Here is a 23,430-nt window from a genome sequence, read left to right as displayed (position 1 = left end):
ACATATTTCATGGAACATCATTGACACCGATGTTGTACCAGTTTCATATAGAGATAGTTACAATGTATTTCTGGAGGAAATGGCTGAACTTTGTTTCAAACAAATAAATATATGTCCAAATAAGTTTGGAAAGGTCTTGGATCTCGTTTACGTTGATGATGTTCCGAAGGCCTCTATTAATCGGTGTGATCCCCTAGTTTTGCCGGAAGATGCATACCATCCTGCTCTTGAGTTAAGCTACGAAATCATAAATGAAATACATAATAATAAGTCAAGTTCAAGTACTAGATATGTTTTTGCGAAAGCAAATTTCAGGAAAATTAACAAAGAACTTTCAAAGTTATCTTGGCCAATATATAGAGATGACGTGGAGCGTAGCGTTGAGCACTTTAATGCTACTGTTTTCAATTTGTTTCGAAAGTATGTGCCAATACGTAATATTGTTCATGAAGAACCAATACAATTATGGTTCACTAAAGAGCTTAAAAAATTGAAAAATAAAAAGTCGCACTCTTTTAAACTGTATAAAAGAACGGGCTTACACAGTGATTACCTAAGGTACTCAGTTTTGCGGCATAGCTACTTTGCATTAAATAAGAAATGTTATAATTTATATTTATGTAAAATTAAGAAGAATTTAATTAACAATCCTAAATCATTTTATGGTTTCGTAAATTCAAAGCGTAAGGCACATGGTTTTCCGTCCGCTATGCATTATCGCAACACTGTATCTAGCGACAGCCAACTCATTGCCAACATGTTTGCTCGGTTCTTTAGGTCCAATTATTCTTTAGACTTCCCTATAAGTGGAGACTATCCGTACAAGCTTTGTCCAATCAACTCTGCTTATATTCCAGTAATATCTTCCGATGAAGTTTTACACTCTTTAAAAACCTTAAAAGCGTCATTTAGGCCTGGACCTGATCATATTCCGACCTGTTTTCTTAAAAACTGCGCTGAGAACATCTGCGAGCCTTTAACAACTCTATTCAATTTGTCACTTAAACATGGCGTTTTTCCGTCAGCCTGGAAGGAGTCTTTCATAATACCACTTCACAAAAACGGCAGCAGGTCGTCTATAGAAAACTATCGAGGCATAGCGAAACTCTCCGCTATCCCCAAATTATTCGAAGCAATTATTGTTAACCAGCTGACATATTCTATATCTTCTTCAATTACACAATCTCAACACGGGTTTTCTAAAGGAAAATCTACTATGACTAATTTATTGGAGTTTACAACTCATGTCTCAAACGGTTTTAGAGAAAATGCTCATACCGACGTAATTTACACCGATTTCAGTAAAGCTTTTGACAAAGTATGTCACTCGTTACTCATCCGTAAACTCGACCTAATCGGCTTTCAGCCCAGTCTTCTTCAATGGATCTCATCTTACCTCTCTGATAGAACACAAAGAGTTATTGTTAATAATTGTTCTTCCAACATCATTAAAGTTTCTTCAGGAGTTCCTCAGGGAAGTCACCTTGGTCCGATTCTGTTCCTGATATTCATTAATGATATTTCTTCTATAATAAAACATTCAAAAATTTTAATGTATGCCGATGATGTGAAACTTTTTAAAACATTGTCCTCTATCGAAGAAAGGTCTTTGTTACAAGCGGATCTGAACAACGTGGTTAGTTGGTGTAATACAAACTATATGCCACTAAACCTTCAAAAATGTAAAGTTATGTGTTTCTCTCGGAGGGCTGTTCAACCAGCTGTTCATTCAATATCAAATTATAATCTGGAGCAGGTATCCAATTTTGTCGATCTTGGCATCACAATGGATTCCAAACTGAATTTCAACCATCATATTAATGTTACAGTCAATAAAGCCAAAGGCGTTTTTGCATTTGTAAGGAGATGGTCAAAAGAGTTCAAAGATCCTTATGTTACAAAAGCTCTTTTTACCAGTTTAGTTAGACCTATACTAGAATACGGATCTATTGTTTGGAATCCCCGCTACCAAGTTCATTCAGAAAGGATTGAATCAATTCAAAAACAATTCTTGCTTTTTGCATTGCGTAATTTTAACTGGGATTCGGATTACAATCTCCCCCCTTACACAAGTCGTCTAAAGCTCATAAATTTGCCTACACTCGCAAGTCGTAGAGAAATGCTGGGTATAATATTTATCGTAAAATTAATGACAGGCTTGATTAATAGCCCGGCCCTCCTGGCTGAGGTAAATTTTAATGTTCCTTCTCGAATGTCAAGACACTTTCGACCTCTATTTTTAAAGCCATGCAAAACTAATTTTGAACTAAACGAATCATTCCGTGGTTTATGTCAAGATTTTAACTGTCATTCCAGCACGTTTGACGTATCGGACTCGATTTTTACTATAAAGAAAACTATTATTTCCACTCTCAATACTATCTTTAGCATATCCAATCAGCTGATGAATTTGATTCTGTAGCTGAATAGTTTTAGATCTCGACACTTAACAAACTCCTGTTTCCACTACTCGGCACGAAAAAACTAAAAAAAAAAAAAAAAAAAAAAAAAAGGTTCCGTACGTATGCGGACTGCGCCCCTCGTGTGGGTTGGGCGGGAATGGAGGGTAAAAAGCCGTTGGGATTAATTAATTATATTGATGCATTTTTGCTAAATAAATCGATACTAATATCAATAAACATGTCGGCAATATTATCAGTAGAATTGGTAATGAATACTTCTAAATCGGTATTCAGGAAAATATGCCTTTTTTAGTATCGATAAGTAAATCGGAAAATTTATCGACAAAAGTGTCGGTATGTATCTACAAATAAATCGATAAAGTTCTCGTCTCATCAACATCAAATACTTCTATTATATTGATGTACCCAATAATCTTAATCGAGCCAGCCTCGATAACTTCTTTCCTAGGAATTCTGTCAAACAAATTACTATATCTCACTGCATGGTACATTTTTGCGAAATTGTTTAACTAAATCAGCCATTTAGCATGAAGTACCACTTATCCGTCATTAATAGCCTATTTCACCATAAAAATTTCAAAATTTTTTAATCATTTTCCACTAAAGTTGTTTTGTGAAATTGGCTGTAAATGTATGAATTTATTTTAATTTCATATCGAAGCCAATTATAACAATTTATTTAGCATAAACTGAAAAAGTTGATTTACTTACATAAATTATGGAAATGTGGCTGGTAGGTAGGTAGGTGGAACTTGGGCTAATAAAAGCCACAAATAGTCTGATATATTGGTCCATAGTGTTACCAGATAAAACGACCATTCATGATGATGTGGTAACTCTTTAATAAAATAATTTCAAAATAATTTGGTGTAAGATTATAAGAAACCTCCATGCAATATTTCAATTAGCTAGGTAAATTGAATTCGACAGACCCTTTTCAAAAATATTTTCAAGACGGAGCTTTCTTTAATTTCTCCTTAAATTAAACTCGCAATTTTCAACTAATTAAACTAAAGCCTCTTTGAAAATAATTAATAAATAAAGTTTGTTAAACCTTTCTTAATTGGGATCTTAATAAAAACATTTAATTTTATTTGTCAATTAAATTAATTTTAAATTTCTAAACAGGTGGCAACCCTCTTCCAAATAATTTTAAAATTAAAGATTCCGGCATTAAAGTGCACACATGCATTACTTGTTAATTAAATTTATTTTGAATTTTTAAGCAGATGGCAACTCTCTCCAAATATGTTTTCGGAATAAAGCCTTTTTCAGTCTCTTTCAATTGATTCCTACATACATACATATATATAAGTATTCCCATGAAGTGGCTAATTACATAAATTCATTATGAATTTCTAGGCCTGTAGCAACCCTGTAAAAAATATTTTCAAAATAATGCTTTCTTAAGACTACCTCGTTTTATGCCTATTTTTAAATATTTCATTTAACTTGTTAATTAAATTGGTTTTAACTTTTTGAACGCATGGCAACGCACTTAAAAAAAAATAAAAATTTTCGTTTGTGACCCACAATATTTAATTTAACTTATTAATTAAACGATCTCAAATTTTGACAAAAGTGGTAACTCTCTTTAAAAAATCTCCTACATTTTAATCCAGTTTATAACCTATATACATATATGTGTGCCAAGTTTCATTGAAATACATATGTACATATCAGCGACAAAGTTTTTTCAGGCATGAGGGATATGTAGATCACTAGAAGACTATCCTTTAAAACACCACCGTGTCATTTGAAAAACCGATGCGCTCCGGGAAAGCAGTTCCATAGGCCGTTGTCAGTCGCAGAGAGCACCGCAGGGTTATTCAAGAAGGGTGAGCCGAGATATCTGTTCAAACCTCATATTACATCTCACCCTTCAAAAAGCTAGGTCAATGTATTTCTCAATCCGAAAAGATCGACGAAAAACTTAGATTACCAACAACAGCCGCACAAAGCTGTTCCAGATAATACAAGAAAGCAAAGGCGAGGTTTTTAAAATTGAGCCTAGTATTTAAAGACTGAACAATCTTACCAGAAAGTGTTTCACAATCAGACTGTGTCCTGTCAAAACTCTCAAAAGGTATAAAATCCACGTCTTTATTACTCCCACAAGCTTCGCTTACCGCCATCTGTTCCCGCAGGACTGCAAAGCCCTTGCAGTTTCATATCGACAAGCGCTCATCGAGGGGCAGGCAGAGTATTTTTGCTGCTTTGATGGTAACCATTCTAGCAACCTACTCCGCCATAAAGTTAGCTGTAATTCACAAAAGTCTAACTAGCAAACAACTTGACATAAAGAAGAAGAAAAAATGATTAAAGATTGGTTACAACCAAGGAAGAAGAATTGATTGATCTTTACGTCCAAGGGTCATTGTAATTCTCACTCATGGTCGGGCAAACCAACCTGTATGGGTTTTTGAATTACCGGGTCCTTAATTCGAAGTTAGGTTAGGTGACGTTAGATTGGTTGTCTCTACTTCTTTATTGGCGCTGTAACCGCCTAAGCGATTTTGGCCGAGTCCAAAACAGCACGCCAGTCGTTTCTCATCTGTACCAACTGACGCCAGTTGCAAATGTCAACTGAAGCCAAATCATTCTCCACCTAGTCTTTCCAATGCGGAGGAGACCTTCGTCTTGCTCTGTTACCAGCATCTGTTTATAGCTGCTGCAGTTGGGGCCTTACCACATTGATTTTATTCAGACGATGACTGTACTACGTAGAACTCGTGACGTGGTTTATTAAGTTTAAAGAGCTCCCTAGGCCGCAATCGACCTACCCGTGGCAGAAGGACGTAGTAACCTTGCATTCCAAGAGTTTCGTCCAGCGTTCGCTGACCCAACTAAAAAACTATCCGTACAGCAGCAGCAGACCACATTTAGCCACCACAGTCCCTCTCCTCTACATACTCGACGACAGCTGCACAAGTGTGCACTGTCCTGCTAGCTAATCGGTCTAGTAGCGGGCTTTGAGGTCGTTGTGGTCTCGAATCGAAATAGGCTTTATTTGGCCAATGTTGTCTAACTTGATCAGGTATTCCTTGACCGTTTTCGAAAGTATGGGCTAACGATCCTGATTGACGCCTGACTGCCAGAATATATGTATGTGAATCTACTTAAAGGTATTACATTTTTAAAAATCGAGACGACTGATTCCTAGTATGCTTGGGAAAATACTGCAGTGATCCGGGAGCCTAAATTTGGGGCTGATGGAGACTTCCTTGTAGAAAACCTCACTACCTACATATCTTCCTCTCAAATGTAAATTAATTCACAGGCTTATAGTTCCAGAAACTAACTACACGCCGCGGCGCATCGTCTAGTCTCAACTTGATTCACAACAACTGTTAATCACGCTTGGATACATAATGTGTATAAATCAAAATGATATAAAACTGTATTTTATTACATAAACCACTTAGTATAGGAAAATAAAAACGCGTTGATTTATTGTCAAACCAATGACTTCATTAATAAAAGAATATTGTTTACAATAAGTCATCTACTAACAATTCTTGCTTACTTAAGTAGTTGAAATAGTTTTTTAATAAGTAAATACGTCGCAATAATAAATTTACGACAAATAAGAAAATCAATAGCTATCGAATAGATAGATGCTGACAAGCGCAGAGAAAAAGCATTAAAATGCATAGATAAATTTACTTATCACACTATTTACTAGAGACACTAATCAACTCAAATATATTACATACTTGCTAACTGAGCTCAGCAGTGCCACGAAGCGAATGAAGTGTAGAAGAATGCATTGAAAGATGGAATAAATTTCAATTAGCATTAGGATGCGCATAAAAAATCAATTTACATGCAGACAAGCAATTAATGAAGCATTCAAAGATGGACAACAAAAAACAAGCCGCTGCTTTAGTGACAACACTTGACAATTGATAGGCGAGCGAATGATTGAATGAGTGAGACGAAGCGGCGGCGCGAAGTGTGGCGAGCACCAGTGACACTGACGCCACGCCATCTTTATGTGGGTTAATATGCAGTCTATCATGTAATGTGATGCAAATGTGCAACTGGTAGTGCGAAGCATGTGTGTAAATTAATGTCTGAATACATTGACGACACAATGAATGACTGAGAATTGACGACGAAGACGACGACGACTACGACGAGCGGATGATGACTAAATAGGTATTGTGTGCATTTGGATAAGGTGCAAAAATAAAAAAAACATCTAAGGTGACTTAGTCGAATGGTTAAATACGTACCTACCAGGGATCGAACCCAGGTCCTGCGAAATGGTAGTACGCCCTCTTTTACTATACTGCTTTTTCGCTGGGTTGGAAGGCACTTCACGTAGATAGTTAAGCTGACAGAGAGAGAGAGAGAGACTATATTTTCCAAATCAATAAAGTGGCAGGAAAATTTGTCGTAAGGAGTCATACATACAGAAATTGGAAAACTTTTTATGGCCGATAAAATATCAACAATCACTTTAAAACACCGATGGGCACCGCCTTCCCCGCGGGCAAAGATCTTTTAAACTTTCCATACATTTTGTATAGGCGCGTATTGAGTAAAAGCTCTCTCTGCGCATCACTGCTTTAAAAGCAACCACGTTATTAAAGTGAAACTTCGTTAGCGGCGGTTGGTTGGTTGGCAGTAAATTGTCAAATTCACGGAAATGGTGCAACGGAAATGGTTGGGGCTGAAGCAAGTGCTTTTTGAGTGTATGCACATGGTATTAATTTAAAAAAACTTGCTAATAAAAGGCTAAAGAATACCACTTAGAAAAAGACCAATACAAGAATGAAAGTAAAGGTGAGTACGTACATAGATAAAGAAAAAGGTAAACCTAAAAGTAAAAGCAAAAACAAAAACAAAGATGCGTAAAAATAAAGACAAAAATGAAGACCGAGGTAACTCTAAACACTTTACTTATATATATAAGGGCAAAAGTGAAGGAGAATATGTAGATGAAGAAAATGATAAACGTAAAAGTAAAAACAAAGATAAACATAAAAAAGATGAGGATGAGGATACTGATAAAAGTAAAGATGAAGAAAGAGTTCGAAGGATTAAAGGAAAGGAAATTATAGAGAAAAGGATATAGATAGAGACACAGAGACTCAATATGGGAACTATTTGGGATTACAGAGATCGATATTTTTATCGGTTTTGTTATCGATGTTTTTATCGATTTTGTTATCGGAACTTATCGATATAATAATCCATATTTTTATCGATTTCGAAATATCATCGCATCTCTTTAAAATAAATATTTTGTTATCGAAATTTTTATCGAATTTGTTAACGATATTTTTATAGATTTTGTTATCGATATTGTTGCCGATTTTGGTATCGATATTTTTATCGATTTTTCTTATCGATTTTGGCATCGATATTTTATCGATTTTCTAAACGATTTTCCGACGATTATCTCTTATCGGTTTTTCTATTGAAAATTTTGTTATAGAAATTTCATCGATTTTCGAGCTTTTTTAGAGTCGTTTTGGAGCTGAAAGCAGTTTTTCCCCTTAAATTTTCTATTTGGCTTTTTGCTTCATGACGCTGCGGCCAGAAAAAATTTAAATATTAATGTACATACATAAGTACATAAAAATCTATATTTCGACAAATCTATTGAAGATCTACTTCAAATATTTCAGCCATTTTTCCTTGAAGATTTTTGGTATCTTTGCAGCCAACTCCATTCAAAAAGCTCTGTCCCGCCTCATTCAGATGGAACGCCTGATGCTTCGCTTTACTCCGCCTTCCTTCGCTCAGCGCCGCTAGGCTTTCTGTGGCTATTTTTAACCGACTTCTAAAAAAGGAGGAGGTTATCAGTTCGTCGGAATCTTTTTTTTTTTTTTGTTTTTTTTTTATGCATGTTACCGCATAACTTTGGACCACGTCAACTAATCTGGTTAAGATCCGATCAGTGGATCATGAGATATATATATATATATTTTTTTTTATATGAGAGTTGAAGTCGGTTTTTTTTTGCTAAAAATTACTTGTTCATTTATGGCTTGACCTAATCTCCGAGGACTTGCAATCAATTTTCTTTGCCAACAACTATTGCAGGCGGTGAAACTTTTCAACTCTTCAATAAAAATGCTTCAAAATTTGATGACACTTGAAAAAGTTGTATGAAAATTGTATATCATTTCTTAGAAGAGCATCTTTTTAAATTAAATTTAGCATTGTAATCGACAATTGTCACCGCCACAACGCCACAAAGCATTCTCAAGTGTATTTTTGTTTTGTCAACAACAGAAATGAAAAGAAAACAAAACCAAGAAATAATCATCACAATCTAGAATAATGAATGTCCTTTTTTATCGGCGAATTAAACAGAAAACACACACATGACAGTTTTAGCGCTGCATCAACTTTCGTTACTCTTTTTTCCTTTTCGTTTTGTTATTGTACGAGTAACTCTGAGTGCCGAAAATGTCGAGGGAAATGTCTGAGAAATCAATCACCTACGTATGCACTTAAAAAACGAAATCTCAACGGCAATCGCAACCGAATTTCTTCGGCCTCAATTTTGTTTAAGGAAGCAAATTTATAGCTATGCATATGTATGTATGTAAATATGCCGCAGCAATCGATTCGTTTGCAATCGTGAATATGGCGGCCAATTTGGCTTAAATTGATTACACACAGTCGCTCACTTCAATGAAACACATTTGAGACCTGTTGTTGTTATGTTCGTTTGTTATTTTTAATGTATGCCTAAGTAACCACAATGGCATACAGTCAGCGTCAAAAATATGAACACCCTGATGTTTTGACGATATTCTTTATTCATGTTTTCCTTACGAAATTTGTCTAATTTTTTTATAAAAATATATGTATGTAGTTCATTCAACTGCGAAAGCCAGCAGAATCAATTCTTTCAACTTCATGCAGAACTCGGGATTCTCAAAATTTTCAACTTTTCAATTCGATTATGCAGTTTCGTAGCCCATTTAATTTTAGTTTAAATTACCGTTGATTTTTGAGATTTTTTTTTTGGGGAGTGTTGCGCATTTTCTTTCATACAAAAATAGGATATGTTCATGCGTTATATGGAAGCAAATGCGAAATACCCTTAAACAAAAGATTCTCAAAATCAACGGTAATTTTTAGACTCGTGAAACTTGCGCATTGTTATATTAAAATTTAATGGGCTATATAATTGCATATTCCAAATTTATCTAATAAATCGAATTTAAAAGTTTTTTGCCGAAATTTGTTATTTCTTGAATCTTTTCGAGCTCTATATGAAATCGAAAAATATATATGCTGCTGCTTTGTGCTATTGGACAAAGTATATTTTTGTAAAAAAATAAGAAAAATTTTGGCTTGGAAAATATGAATAAAGAAAATCGTCAAAACTTGAGGGTATTCATATTTTTGATGCTCACTGTTTGTATATTGACGGAGCTTTGACAAAACCTCATATCTCAAAACACACTCAAATAACACCAACTAACAAAAAAAAACTATTTTTTAATAACAAAAAAAGTTTTAATAACTTTTGGATGTGAATATTAAAGACTAAATACTTTTTAGTTAACTAAGAATAAAATATAACGCTTCGTAGTATGATAAGGCATATTTTAAGTGAATTTGATATCTGAGATACGTGGTTTTGCCAAAGTACCGTCGTGCGCAAAGTGCTCGAAGTGCCAAGAACAATGCACCAACCAAGAAGAGCCAGTCAAGCGCATTGTAAGATCGATGCATTTACGAACTTATAAAAAATGTCATGCGACAGATTTGTAATTAATCATCTGCCGCGTAGAAGTGTGCACCACCAGTCGGGTTGCTGCTATTCACCTCCGGCTTTGGCTGCCGTGTGCAACAGGTTCCAATGCGCTGATGCGAGGTTAGCACCGGCAGTAGCTCCAGCAAAATATTGACGTGTTAGAGAGACTGTTGCTTATCGCTTTGATTTGATTTTAACATTAACCTCGGAGGTAATGTTTTACATACATATGTTTTACATACATGAATGCAGTAGTGTTGAGGACAATGACTCCACTATCACACTCAGCACAGTTGAAAATGCCTCTGGTGCCCTTACCAGCCACACTGTCACTACTATCAGCTCGCCAATTGACCCAATCGCCACTGGGTCTTGGGAGTCAAGTTTACTTGGAAAATTTGTGACTTGTGTGTGGCACAATGACTTTTGTTAAATTTGTCACATTCCTACATACATACATATGAAAAAAGGCAGCATCATTCTGATGTTAAATCTTTTCGGAGAAATTACATATACATATCTACATACATACAAGTGTATAAAAATTAATAAATAAACAAATAAATAGTACACTCAATAAGTTTTGGTTACTTTTGTTATTAAAAATATGGAATCTTCTCCGAATTTTCGGAAGCGCCTGTACTCTAATTTGAGTTGTGTTATTTAGAAGAATTAACATTTCTCTACTAAATGAAAATGTCCGGCTATATTCCGATGGTGATGGCCTATACAGCAACATAGCTGAATAAGTCCCTGTCGCGAGTGAACTCAACGTTTATTCCGACCGGTGCAATATAAGATACCATCTTTTCAGCCCCCTCCCTAAAGGCTGTGGGATTTACATTCACCAACGAGGTTAAATACCCCGGTTGAATTCTCGACAGGATGTTAGACTGCAAGCGGAACCTTACGGAACAGTCCACGAAACCCGCCCTAGCATTTGTATAATTGTAGTTTAACTTACCATTCTTGATATTTTCTATATGTATACATATTTACGTACATTTCAATATATACTTTCATTGTGCAAATGCAAATATGTCGGGTAAACTACATACATACACTCCAAAGTCGACACAAAGCAAATTCACTGAATGTGTTTGGTGCCAAATTGGCGCTTTAGTGTTATTTTATTAGCATTGTCTGCAAAAATATCAGATTGTGTGAACATACATTCACAATAAAGTTACATATGTATGTACATGCATACATACATATGTTTGTGTGAACAAATACTAATTATTTATTTATGCATAGGTACAAATGGATTACTTTGTTAACTGTATATTTAATACATATGTATGTATACATGTTACAAATACATAAAACACACCATGTACATGTCTATATGCATATGTATGTAGGTATTTGTTTAGGTTTTCGCAATACCCTAAATGCCCTGTAGAAAAAAAACACGTTAGTTGAATAAAGTAAAAGACGATAAACAATTTTTAAATTTCACGGAAGAAGTAATTATGGTTTTCTGAGAGCAAAATGACGGAATATGGAAAAAGAGCATACTCGAATTTTTTCAAAATGGGTATTTTCTTTTGACAACGTTATATCAGGGTCTTTGGTATGAAACGAATTTTCAGACTAGCTCGACTCTAGTTTGAAAAAAGGACAAAATCAAATATCTCAAAAATGAGAAGAGATAGCGAAAAACTCGTAAACCTAAAAGTATTTCAAAGCTTTTGAAATGCGGAATTCCGGAATAGTAGTCCTTCACCTTTGAATATAGTAGATTTTCAATAAACATCTTTTTTATTTGACCTGAATATGCAATGACATTTTCTAAAGTTTTAGGCACATACATATAGTGCTTATCATAACTTTACGACACTCACATATTGACCAGATTTCACCAGTTCTCTTAATTTTTTTTTATTTTAATTACTATTTTTTTATAAAAATATAGTATATTTTGCAGCAAAAACGACATAAATCCAAGTTGCAATCTTTATAGAACATTTAATAAAAAATCAACAAAACTTCGTAAAAAAATAGAGCTTTTTAATTAGATTTTTTGGAAATATTTTGAGTATGCAGTTTTGTAGCCCATTCAATTCTAGTGTAATTTTAAGTAGCTGGGACTTGCCGTTAATTTTTGGAAATTATTTTTTGTTAAGGATGTTAGTCATTTTCTTCCACACAAAGTATGTACATATGTTCGACGATTTTTTAATTTTTCTATTTTGCGACCACATATGTTTAAATAGATTACTCAGGGCGCAGTCAAGAACTTTAACACCGCTGAAATTTGAAACCTTTGTTGTAGCATCAGACGCTTAAAAACATTTTAAAAATATTTTATTCTTTATTGATGTTGCGACTATACTACATTACTCTCATCTATCCTATCTATCTATTTCCTGTGGGTATTATGATTCAAATATATGCCTTATGACATATATTAAATGTATGTATGTACTCGTATATATATGCATGCATGTGTGAGTGAGAATGAGTTTCAGTCATAATGAAACATTTTAAAATCATAAAGATTTCAATAAGCGATCAAATTTCAGAATGAATAATATGCAATGATAACAAATTTAATAAGTTTATTAAAAAAAAAAAGAAAAAAGTTAAGATACATAAAACGAAAGGTAATAAAAAGCGCACCTCTAATAAAAATGTAATCAATATTTGTGTCTATCAGCTAAAGAAAAAAAAATTTTATAAAATTATCTTTCCAAATAAATATATGTACATAATAAAAAGTGTTAAAACTTTTCCACTACCAAAAAAAAAACCCAGAAAACTAGCATTTATAAACATGTTTGGCGCCAGCACGAATTGCTGATTGAAATCACAAAAGCTAAAAACTTCAATACACCCGCTAAGTTAAATAAGCAAACATGCAAAGTATTATCGCTTTCCCACCAAATATTTGTTAAGTTTTACTACATATTACGAAGAAATCAATGTTAGCGATGTGGGAGGGCTGTTGAGAAATCAAGCGAAGAAAAATGGGAATATAAAAAAAAATCGTATGTAAAAAACTTCGACCACAAACTAATTCAAATAATACAAACAACAATTTTGCATTAAATTTGTGCTGCAGTCAAAGGACATTCCGAAAATAATTACAATACAAGCGTAACATAGAAGCTACATATTAATCGATAAATAAAACCATTGTAGTTGGTTACTTGTAAGGATAAACATGGACGAGTTCGTTTGAAATTTCCATTAACTAATTGAGCGGAAGAGAAATGGGAAGCTATTAATCCACGCGCTGGTTATGCTGAAAATGGCTGGCGAATTACAATTAGACAATGTGGCTCCTCAAAGCTTGAAGTAGAACAAAGTTACAATTTACTAAGTAAGCGGATGTATATACTTATGTATATACATACATACATACATACATATGTAAGTACTTACCACCCTCAAAATAATTGATGAGCCTTTGGTGACAAAAAAAACGTATGCTAAATAAGTACGTATACATTCGAATACATCCCAGCTAGCCAAATGCTAAGCGCACCGAATATAGAGTGAAAAGGGGCTCCCACAGCAATACCCCGAATGAGTGTTTCTGGTGCGCTCCGAATAGGGAGTCAAAGTGTTTTTTTATCTTATTTTTATTTTCTTTGTATCTAGTCTGTAGGATTCAAATTGAATCAAGAAGGGAAAAGGGAAGGGTAGTGGGGGGTTGAAATTCGATTCTTTTCTTTTTTCGAACATTGCCCAATCATTCGATTACTCGATTCGAAATTTGGAGGTGCAAATTCGATTTAATTCGAATTTATGCTTAAAATACTATGTGACAATGAAAATATTTTTGAGGTGCTCGAAGAGAGTGGCCACCTGTTTAAAAAATTAAACTCAAATTACACTGTGCGACAGCGCGGGGACTTTGTTAACATTTTCCGAAAGTATACCCATCCAGTAGTAAAACACTCGATGAGTTTGCAAATGTTAGCTCGTATTTTTATTTTATGGCCTACTAATAAATAAAATTTCATGGAAAATATTTTCGTAGAACATTTTAACCCATTAGCTCCCGCCTACAACGGTCATTTTGACCCTTACTTCAAGAAATCCCGCAAAAAGCAAATTTGGAAGGTCTATAGAGGATTGATATATTCTAGAAAATTATTCTTCTCAAGCAGAAGCTTCATGCTACCAAGTAAAAGTCTCTAAAAACTAAAAAAAGAATTAGAAAAAAATTGCTTTTTACAAATTTTTTATTTATTTTTTGAGTTTGGTTGTTCTTCCTTTTTGGCATAGATTTCGATGCATCAGATCGAAAAACATGTATTTTTTTACTTGCATCCCTAAGGCAAATGTAGTGCAACACACAGTGATGGAAAATTTAGTCAGAAAGAAGAAAATTGAAGAGTGGATTTTTTTTGCAAATAAAGATGAAATTCGATTTTTTCTAGTAAAATTCGATTTTATCCGAATTTTAGCAACACAAAGTTCGATATCAAAGTGTATGAATAGATGGTGGGCAGGATAGTATAATCTTTTATGTTCTCTCAGGGTCGTTATCTTAAATTTTAGCATCACCATTGTGGTCGTTAAGACTGAAAATTATTTTTGACGTATTTTCAACCCTGTTATAATTTGATTAGTTAAAATTTGGAAAAATGGCCGGTTACATAGAAAAAGTTTTCTTATTCGGAAGTTTCAGCGGCTTTTTACTTTTCACGTAATAAACGCCTTCATTTTGCATTGCGTGCGTGTCGACTGTCGTTTAGCGTGTTTTTTTGGCGTACTACAGAGCCACATTACATGTTTTAGAATTACGAGCTTGCGACGTTTTATCTTTTTACCTTTGACATGAAAAATGAACATTATAATGTTTGCATTTGCATATGTAACAGTAGATATCTAGTAGGTGGATGAATGACGAAAGTTAGATAAAGAACACTGGCATTTAACTATGTATGCATGAAGATGTGCATTTTTTTTATATATGTACGAGACTTTGATAGCTACCAGCTTGTATAATGCATTTTAAAGGCTAAGTTATTTAGGTTAGGTTAACCTAATCTGGTTACGTACATGCATACATACCTATGTAATGCCGCAAATATTTTAAGTACCAAATAAGTTAACATTCCAAGTTTTCTATTACATGAGTGTGCAAGTTCTTAATTAGTTCGGCCGTACAGAATCAAAAGGTTGCTCTTTTCTGATATATATATATATTTTACCTCCGTGATGTATTCCTAACAAAACTACTCGTACACTTCGCTGATGTGCTAGAAATCGTTATTGGGGTAAAACCGATTCGATTTATAATGTATTTCTCTAAGGTAAAAGGTAGGAAGACGATTAGAGAAACTGTTCTCGATATCGGAAAATAGGTTAGATATTTAACCGTATTCCTACGTTAAATTTTAATTGGTTTCTAAAGCCTAGTTTTTTTCTAATCATTCTCTAATCCAATTCTAGCATAGTTCTTTGACCTTATTCGATTCGAGAACTACATATATTAGGATTCTAATGTAAAACAAAACCGTATCTCTAACGTTAGAGACTACATATGTTTGCTGAGATGTCCTTAAAAAAAGCGCCCATAACCCTAAACTTGAAAATACGCTCTGTTTTATTAAGAAATGCCAAAAATAATCTTTCTATGCGAATTCCTAATTCTAAGGTGCACAACTGTAAATACGATTAACTTGAAATCTCAATCTACTAATCTTTGTCTAGACAGGCCACAATCAGGGTTGCCAACTTCTGCCTTCTTGAAACTGGGACGCACAAGAAGTCTGCTCTTTTGCCCGCCCACAGATGCCCGAAGGCCCCCAATTCGTGTTTCTTTGGTTGGTTTTCGGGCTGTTGAGAGCCACTTTGAGCGAGTAATATTTGCTTCGCACTAGCCCGAAGTCGGCCGAACTATTTTTCCGGGCGAGTTTGTGCAAACTGTCGAACTGCCAGAAGAAGAGGGACAATTCTAAACATTAAAATTTTAGCTTTTTTTTTTTGATTGATAAGTTAAAAAATATCAAGTTAACCATTAGTTTAACGCTCAAATCTTAGATTTATAATTTTGTTCGATTTGACGTTTAGAGCTCAACCAGCCACCGACGGAGCGCCTTTCCGTACCTGCTGTCCGTATCAACATACGAATTTTGGCTACTATGAGTTAATTTTAACAATAATGGAAATTTTATTGAGACTCGGAATTTAAATGGTACTCTTATATGCGCATTTGCAAATTATTTACTGAGGCTTGTGCATGCATATGTGTGTTAATAATATTTTTTACCCTTTAAAAAAATTTCACGGATATTTTTCTAATTAAACATTTTTATCAATTCAAGATGAGTTGATTTTTCCGAAATCATTTGTTTTACGAAATACAAAAAGAATAAATTACTTATTTAGCGCTTCAAAATCGTTAAATATTTGTCAATATTTATACACTTATGGCTGGCTACTCACTCACCAAAGTGTTCCAATGCAATATATGTATGTAAAATAAATAATGAAGTCTATTAAACAACTGACAGATGAGCTGAGTGTGATTGATCATGCTGAGATGGTTGCACTGATCCGCACGAGCATACACAAACATTACACGTGAGCGTGACATCGGTGTTGCCTGCCGGTCGATACTTAAGCGTCAATGAAGCAGTAGACCAGACCAGAATGCAGAACGCTAAGGCGACATCTCGACGACAATCAAATGGCACATCAGTCGCATTCGGAATCGATCACAGACACAGTAGCATGGTAGACACTTTACTTACTTACTTGGAGAGAGGCTGTTCAGTGCTTCGGTTGCAGGCAGCGACCACAAAGTCCGCAGAGCAAGGTAGATTATCTCTACCTTATGAGAGTATGTACATTGGTAAATGTAGTAAATGTATTTGGTTGTTTGTATGGATATGTATGTATGTATTTGAAAGCATTTATTGTCGATTTTTGGTAGTTCATTGTTGTATGGTTTGGAAATTTACGATATCATTTATAAGCTTTTTTATACCATTATTAGTGATTTGCATTTATAAAAGCATTTTTTTGTTCACCGCCGATAACTTAAACTTCTCGCCTTTGTTCTTATTGTTTGTGTTGCTCATTCACCTACATTTTTGATTGATTTGACTTCCATGCAATTTTGAATATTTTTGAGTTGCATGCGGTTTGTTTTAGCTACTGATATATTTTCGATTAAAGAAATATTCCTGCGATGTTGGTAATTAATCATAAGCATTGTTTTGTCGAATAATCTTAATAGAACATAATGACGGGTATTTACTAATTGTATGCGGTGCATCAAAGGGATTTCAATTGCCAAAAATGCTTTCATATAGATAGAAAATTACATACATATAAAGAAAACTTGTCTAGGTAAATTAACATTTTGCTTTACAGTTGCCTTCATACGAAAATTTCCTTTTTTGGTGTAAGTCTATGTATTATTGTTTTAGCTAACTGGCAGAGAGGACGGGTAACCTGCCGGTGTAATCTTTCGAGATGCCATCATTGACTTTATATTTTAAAGATACAAAGAAATACTGTACTTGCATGCATACATTCTCTGTCGCGATTGCCTATATACTGCCAGTTGGAAAATAGCTCACCATCGTCAATGAAATTAACGAGGTATTAGTAATGGTACTTATATTAGTATTGGTTTGGAATTGGTACTCTTATTTGTGTTTGTATTGATATTGGTATTACTACTGGTACTGGTATTTTGGTATCGGTATTGGTATTAGTATTGGCATTGGCATTGGCAATGGAATTGGTATCGGTACTGGTATTAGTATTGGTATTGGTGTTGGAAGTGGTATTTAAATTGGCATTGATATTGGTATTGGTAAAGATACTGGTATAGTATTAGTATTAGTATTGGCTTTGGCATTGGTACTGGTATTAGTATCGGTACTGGTATTTGTATTGGTATTGGTGTTAGAAGTGGTACTGACATTGGTATTGGTGTTGGTATTGGCACTGGTACTCGTATTGGTATTGGGGTTTTGGGTTTGTATTGAAAATTGGTATTGATTTGTATTGGTTAAGCTACTAGTATTTTTATTGGTATTGGTAGATATTAGTATTGTTATTAGAATTGGTACTGGTATTGGTTCTGGTACTCGTATTGGTATTGGTCTTGGAATGTGTGTTAGCATTGGTATTGCTATTGATACTGGCATTGGTATTTGTACTCGTCCTCGCATTGGTATTGATATTGGTACTGGTATTGGTATTTGTATTGGTATTGGTAATCGTATTGGTATTTACATTGGAATTGGTATTTGTACTGGTACTGTTATTGGTACTTGTGTTAGTATCGGTACTGGTATTCGTTTTGGTATTAATATTGTATTTACATACTATATGTATGATACTTTAACCCGCTATAAAATTCATGATAGTTGCGATTCATAAATAATTTTACTCCGTCATATTTATTTTATATATATTTGCCAATTTATAATAACGCTTCGGTCTTAAAATTTACTTCACCGAAAATGCGGTTTAGAGTTATGTGCCTTTTTATACCCGAGCGCACTTGTGCACAAGGGTATATTAATTTTGTTCGCGTAACGGTTGTTTGTAACAGCCAAAACGAATCGAGATAGATATAGACAAATGTATACATAAATGATCAGGATGAAAAAAGAAATCGGTTAAGCCATGTCTGTCTGTCCGTCCGTCCGTCCGTCTGTCCGTCTGTCCGTCTGTCCGTCTGTCCGTGTACACGATAACTCGAGCAAAAATTGAGATATCTCAACGAAATTTGGTATGTAGGTTTCCCTTAATCCAAGGTAGGTTGGTATTGAAAATGGGCGAAATCGGATGTTAACCACGCCCACTTCCCATATAACGGTAATTTCCAGAAATACGAAAACTGCGATATTTCAGTAACTACTGAAGATAATTCACTCAAAATAGATATTTACAATAATTTTTAGACGAAAAATAAGAATATTATAAATTTTTGGAAAATGGGCGTAGCCACGCCCACTTATGGTTACATGTGTATATCTTGGTAACCGCTGCACCAATTTCTTCCAAACTTGGCACAGTTGTTGGCCTTCGCACAACATACCAACTGGCCGAAAATTTTTAAAATCGCTCAATAACCACGCCAACTTCCCATATAACGGTAATTTTCAGAAATACGAAAACTGCGATATTTTAGTAACTACTGGAGATTATTCACTCAAAATTGATATTTATAATAAGTTTTAGACGAAAAATAAGAATATTATAAATTTTTGGAAAATGGGCGTAGCCACGCCCTCTTATGGTTACATGTGTATATCTTGGTAACCGCTGCACCAATTTCTGCCAAACTTGGCACAGTTGTTGGCCCTGGTACAGCATAAAAAACCGCCGAAACTTTTTAAAATCGGACAATAACCACGCCCACATCCCATATAACGGTAATTTAGAGAAATACAAAATCTTCGATAAATCATTAAATATTGAGCTAATTTATTCAAAATTGATGCTTGCAACAATTCCTTACCAAGAAATACGTTTATGGTAAAATTTTGGAAAATGGGCGTGGCACCGCCCACTTATGATCACATATAAGTATATCGGTAACCGTTCTACCAATTTGTACCAAACTCGGTATGGTTATTGTGCTTGCCACATAAAAGCAAAACGTTGAAAATTATTGAAATCGGACTAAAATAACGGCCGCTTCTCATATAACGGTAAATTTCAGAAATGCTTGAAACTTCAATATTTCGAAATTGAAGGACGCTAATTTACTCAAAATTGATACACCCCGGCTTACCATCTAGCGGAAGGTTTCGGAAAGGTGAAAAAACATATATTTAATACTTGCGCCGGGTATTTAATGTTCGGCTCCGCGCGAACTAAGACTTTCTTACTTGTTCTTATTTTTTATTGTTCATTTAACCGTTTAAGTGATTTTGGCTATGCTTCAGAAATCACGACAGTCATTCCTTCTTCTCGGCAGCTGGCACCAGTTGGAAACACTTAGTGAAGCTAGGTACTCCTCCGCCTGATCTTTGCTAGTCTGAGGAGAACTTCTTCCTCATATAAGTACTACCAACAGCGAGCGGTGTATTTTAATTCACTGATGTAAATTTCGTTGTAAAGCTAATACATAGTATCTGCAAAGATACTTGGTAGAATCACTGCAGATAGACCCCTATACGCAGCTTCAAATGTGCGACACGATGTCATTCATAGCTAAAATGTTTCTTATATCGATTTGAGCGGTTTTTGCATGAGATAATATTTCACTAAAATTACTTAGATAAATAACTGAACAATATTTTATTATAGCATATTGTTATATTGATGAAATTCTAAATTCAACTTAGATGATAAGTTTTTACTGTTTGTATTCAGCATTATTGCACCTTTCAGAGCACACAAGAAAAGTGTCGCTTGCAGCAATCCGGATACGCTGCGCTTGTGTCGATGAATTCGCCCCACTTACAAGTCGGTTTATCTTTCGGATCGTACTTAATCAAAGAAAGCGGAGAAGGCAGAGCGCTTACCGGGTCGCAGCTGTGAGTAAATAGTCGAGAGAATGTAGTATGAAATTTAATCAGTAAAAATTTGTTCACTTTCTAATATATTTGTATCTATGTATATATTAGGGTGGTCCAAAAATATACAGGAAAAGCGATTTTTTGCATTTTTTCCATTTCCTCCCCCGAACTAAAGAATATCGAATATAAGGAGACAAGGGGACAATACATTTTTTTGTAGAATTGCTAAAAAAAAGCGGTATAAACAAATCATTTCTGACTGAATAAGAATATTTTCCTTCATAATTCTTCAAAAACTATTATGATGCACACTTAACTAAAATATTTTACTAACTATTTTTTTATAAACTTCGTGATGTGGTTAAACATATAATAACACATTTTTGTAAATAAAAGACAAGATAATCGGTTATAAACAGGGACCGAACATTATTGATGAAAATTGTCATTGAAAAATTCACTATGAAGGAAACGTTCTACAACTAAGTGATATATACCAATCGATTTCTTTTTTTTGCCGAGACTCAAATTTGAAAAAAAAATTTATTTCTAATTTTTATGCAAAATTAAAAAATATAACAATTATTTTTGATTTTTATTTTAAAAATCCAAAATAACAATTATTTTCGATTTTTATTTAAATAATGTGCAAATAGAAGTTATTTTCGCAGTTAAGAAGTTGTTGGAGAACCAAAGTTTACTACGACTTATACAAATGACTTCTATAAGTATGATTTTAAAAATAAAAGTCAGTGACTGATTTATATTAATGACTTTTATAAATAAAAGTCCTCAATAACTGTTATCTAAGATATATAATTTAAAAATAAAAAATAACTGTTATTTGCATATTATTTAGAGAAAACTAAAAAATAATTGTTATTTTGGATTTATAAAAAAAAATCATAAAAAACTGTTATTTAAGGATTAATTAAATAAAAGCCAAAAAATAATTGTTAAAGAGCGATTTTTTTTTTTTAAGTTGTAACTGTTACGGTTCCTGGTTATAAAGGACCAGTTAGTAAATTTTCAAAGTCAAATACGCATCATATTTTTAATTTTTGTAGACTTATGAAGATAAATATTTTTATTCGATGGAAAATATTAATTTTTAATGATTTTATAGCAATTCTCCCAAAAAATTTAAAACATATAGAAAACTTTATAGCCCATCCGGCACAGTTAAATACATATTTACTGATTTCAAAATTTCAAAATACGGTTCACCTTGTTTTCGATACTCTTCAGTTCTGAGGGGGCTGCAAAAAGACGTTGGACCACCCTAATGTACCCACATAAGTATAGTGGTGCAGAATATTTTACTAATGTATGTATATACTAATGTAAATATTCAACCCACTCACGTTTCAATGGTTGCCATGCCTTGTGCATTATCACAAGTAAATTGTGCACAATCCATTACCGGATGCTTGATACTTTGTCCCGGCGCTAGCACCTTATCTTTGACGACACACTTGCCTGGATGTGCTAAAAATTCGAATAAACAAATATTTTATTACTTATTCAAATTTTTAGTTATTTTTATTTCCAATCGCTTATGCACCTGGATCTCTAAAGTGACGCTCTGTATAAACACCAGCTTTAGTTAAGCTTATAAAGCATAAGCAAATAATTAAAATCTTATTGAACATCTTGTCACTTGTGCTACTCAAATTCAACTGACTCGTAAAGGCTGTGTTTTATAATTTCGATTATTTTTTGTTTACAAAATATTTGGGTCGCAAAGGTTATCATCGCCTAACAGATTTTTCAAGTTCGCGAATCGATGGGTTGTCAGCTGTTGACATGGATGATAAGAAAATAATTTACACATTTTTATACTTACTTATGTTTCAAACAGATGTTATAGACGGTAAATGTGTACAAAAAAATTAATAAAATATATACAATTTGTGTAGGCATGTATATCAATTTGAGATTTATTGAAACTTTTGACATTTTGAGAAAAATAACTTGCCGAATTCAAATTAGAATGCCGTTCGCTCAGATCGACGTTAATTTTAATAGAGAAGGGTCATTGTCTGGTGAAATTAATCAAAAAGATGACGGTCCTTGGTGAAATCCGGATCAGCGCTTGTCATTGCGGGTAAAGTTGCTGCAGTTTACTCCGCCTTTTAGTTTTCTCCTCCCAATTGGCGTACGATCACGTGGAAATTCTTGGAAACTTCAATTTCTTATTGAAAAAAAATAGATCGAAGCGTTTCGTGGCTGGCTCCAGAAGGATCCTTTTCTACACATGTCCCGCCAAGCTATGAACGGGAGACCAACAGCTTCTGAAATAAAGGTTCAATAAATATATTCACGGTTGTATCGAAGCTAGACGACAGAGCTGAAGGAGGTGTATTCAATCAGGAACTGTCAGTATATCTCACAGACAGGGTTGCCAACTATACTTCGCTATGAATTGCTATATTGAGTATAAAACAGTGCCAAAATGTGCCAAATTAGAAAAATAAAAGTGCCAAAAAAGCTGTAATTCTTTTTAGTCCTTTCCATTGAGCATTAAAATTACAAACACATTCCTAAAACAAACGTCCAATGCAAAGTAAGATAAACCAGTTGTATACACTATAGAAATTAGAAAATTTTAGTTGACAAAAAGAAGTACACGCATAGGATTTCAAAAGTGCCAAATTGAAAATTAAGTGCCATTTGAAGTAAAATACGGCCAAAAATGGCACGGTGTGCGCCAACTTGGCAGCCCTGCTCACAGATAGCCTGCGTCACGGAGCCCTACTGCTGCTGTTGTTGTTAGGAGGACGAGATGAGTCGTCTCAACACTTCCTTCTTAGCCGCCCGGCTT

The 23,430-nt window shown here is 34.2% G+C and overlaps 1 protein-coding gene across 2 annotated transcripts in view; it reads right to left on the bottom strand.

The window, feature by feature from the left end:
* LOC118747057 overlaps positions 1-22,293 on the bottom strand; it is a 36,414-nt gene extending 14,121 nt beyond the window's left edge. Inside the window, exons 1-3 of one of the 2 annotated variants that reach the window (XM_036481047.1) lie at positions 22,171-22,293; positions 21,971-22,094; positions 20,384-20,622 (exon numbers count right to left, since the gene is read on the bottom strand). In XM_036481047.1, the coding sequence (XP_036336940.1) occupies positions 20,475-20,622; positions 21,971-22,094; positions 22,171-22,258 (360 nt within the window). In that variant the 5' untranslated portion in view covers positions 22,259-22,293 and the 3' untranslated portion in view covers positions 20,384-20,474. Of the gene's footprint in view, positions 1-20,383; positions 20,623-21,970; positions 22,095-22,170 lie in introns of those variants that run through there. The other variant, XM_036481049.1, reaches the window with a different exon arrangement.
* Between the last annotated feature and the right edge of the window lie 1,137 nt (positions 22,294-23,430).

The sequence above is a fragment of the Rhagoletis pomonella genome, unplaced genomic scaffold (assembly GCF_013731165.1).
Source record: "Rhagoletis pomonella isolate Grant_MI unplaced genomic scaffold, Rhpom_1.0 Rhpom_scaffold_00011, whole genome shotgun sequence".
Classification (NCBI taxonomy): domain Eukaryota; kingdom Metazoa; phylum Arthropoda; class Insecta; order Diptera; family Tephritidae; genus Rhagoletis; species Rhagoletis pomonella.
The sequence above is the reverse complement of the archived record's forward strand: the minus strand, read 5'-3'. Positions and strand labels throughout refer to the sequence as shown.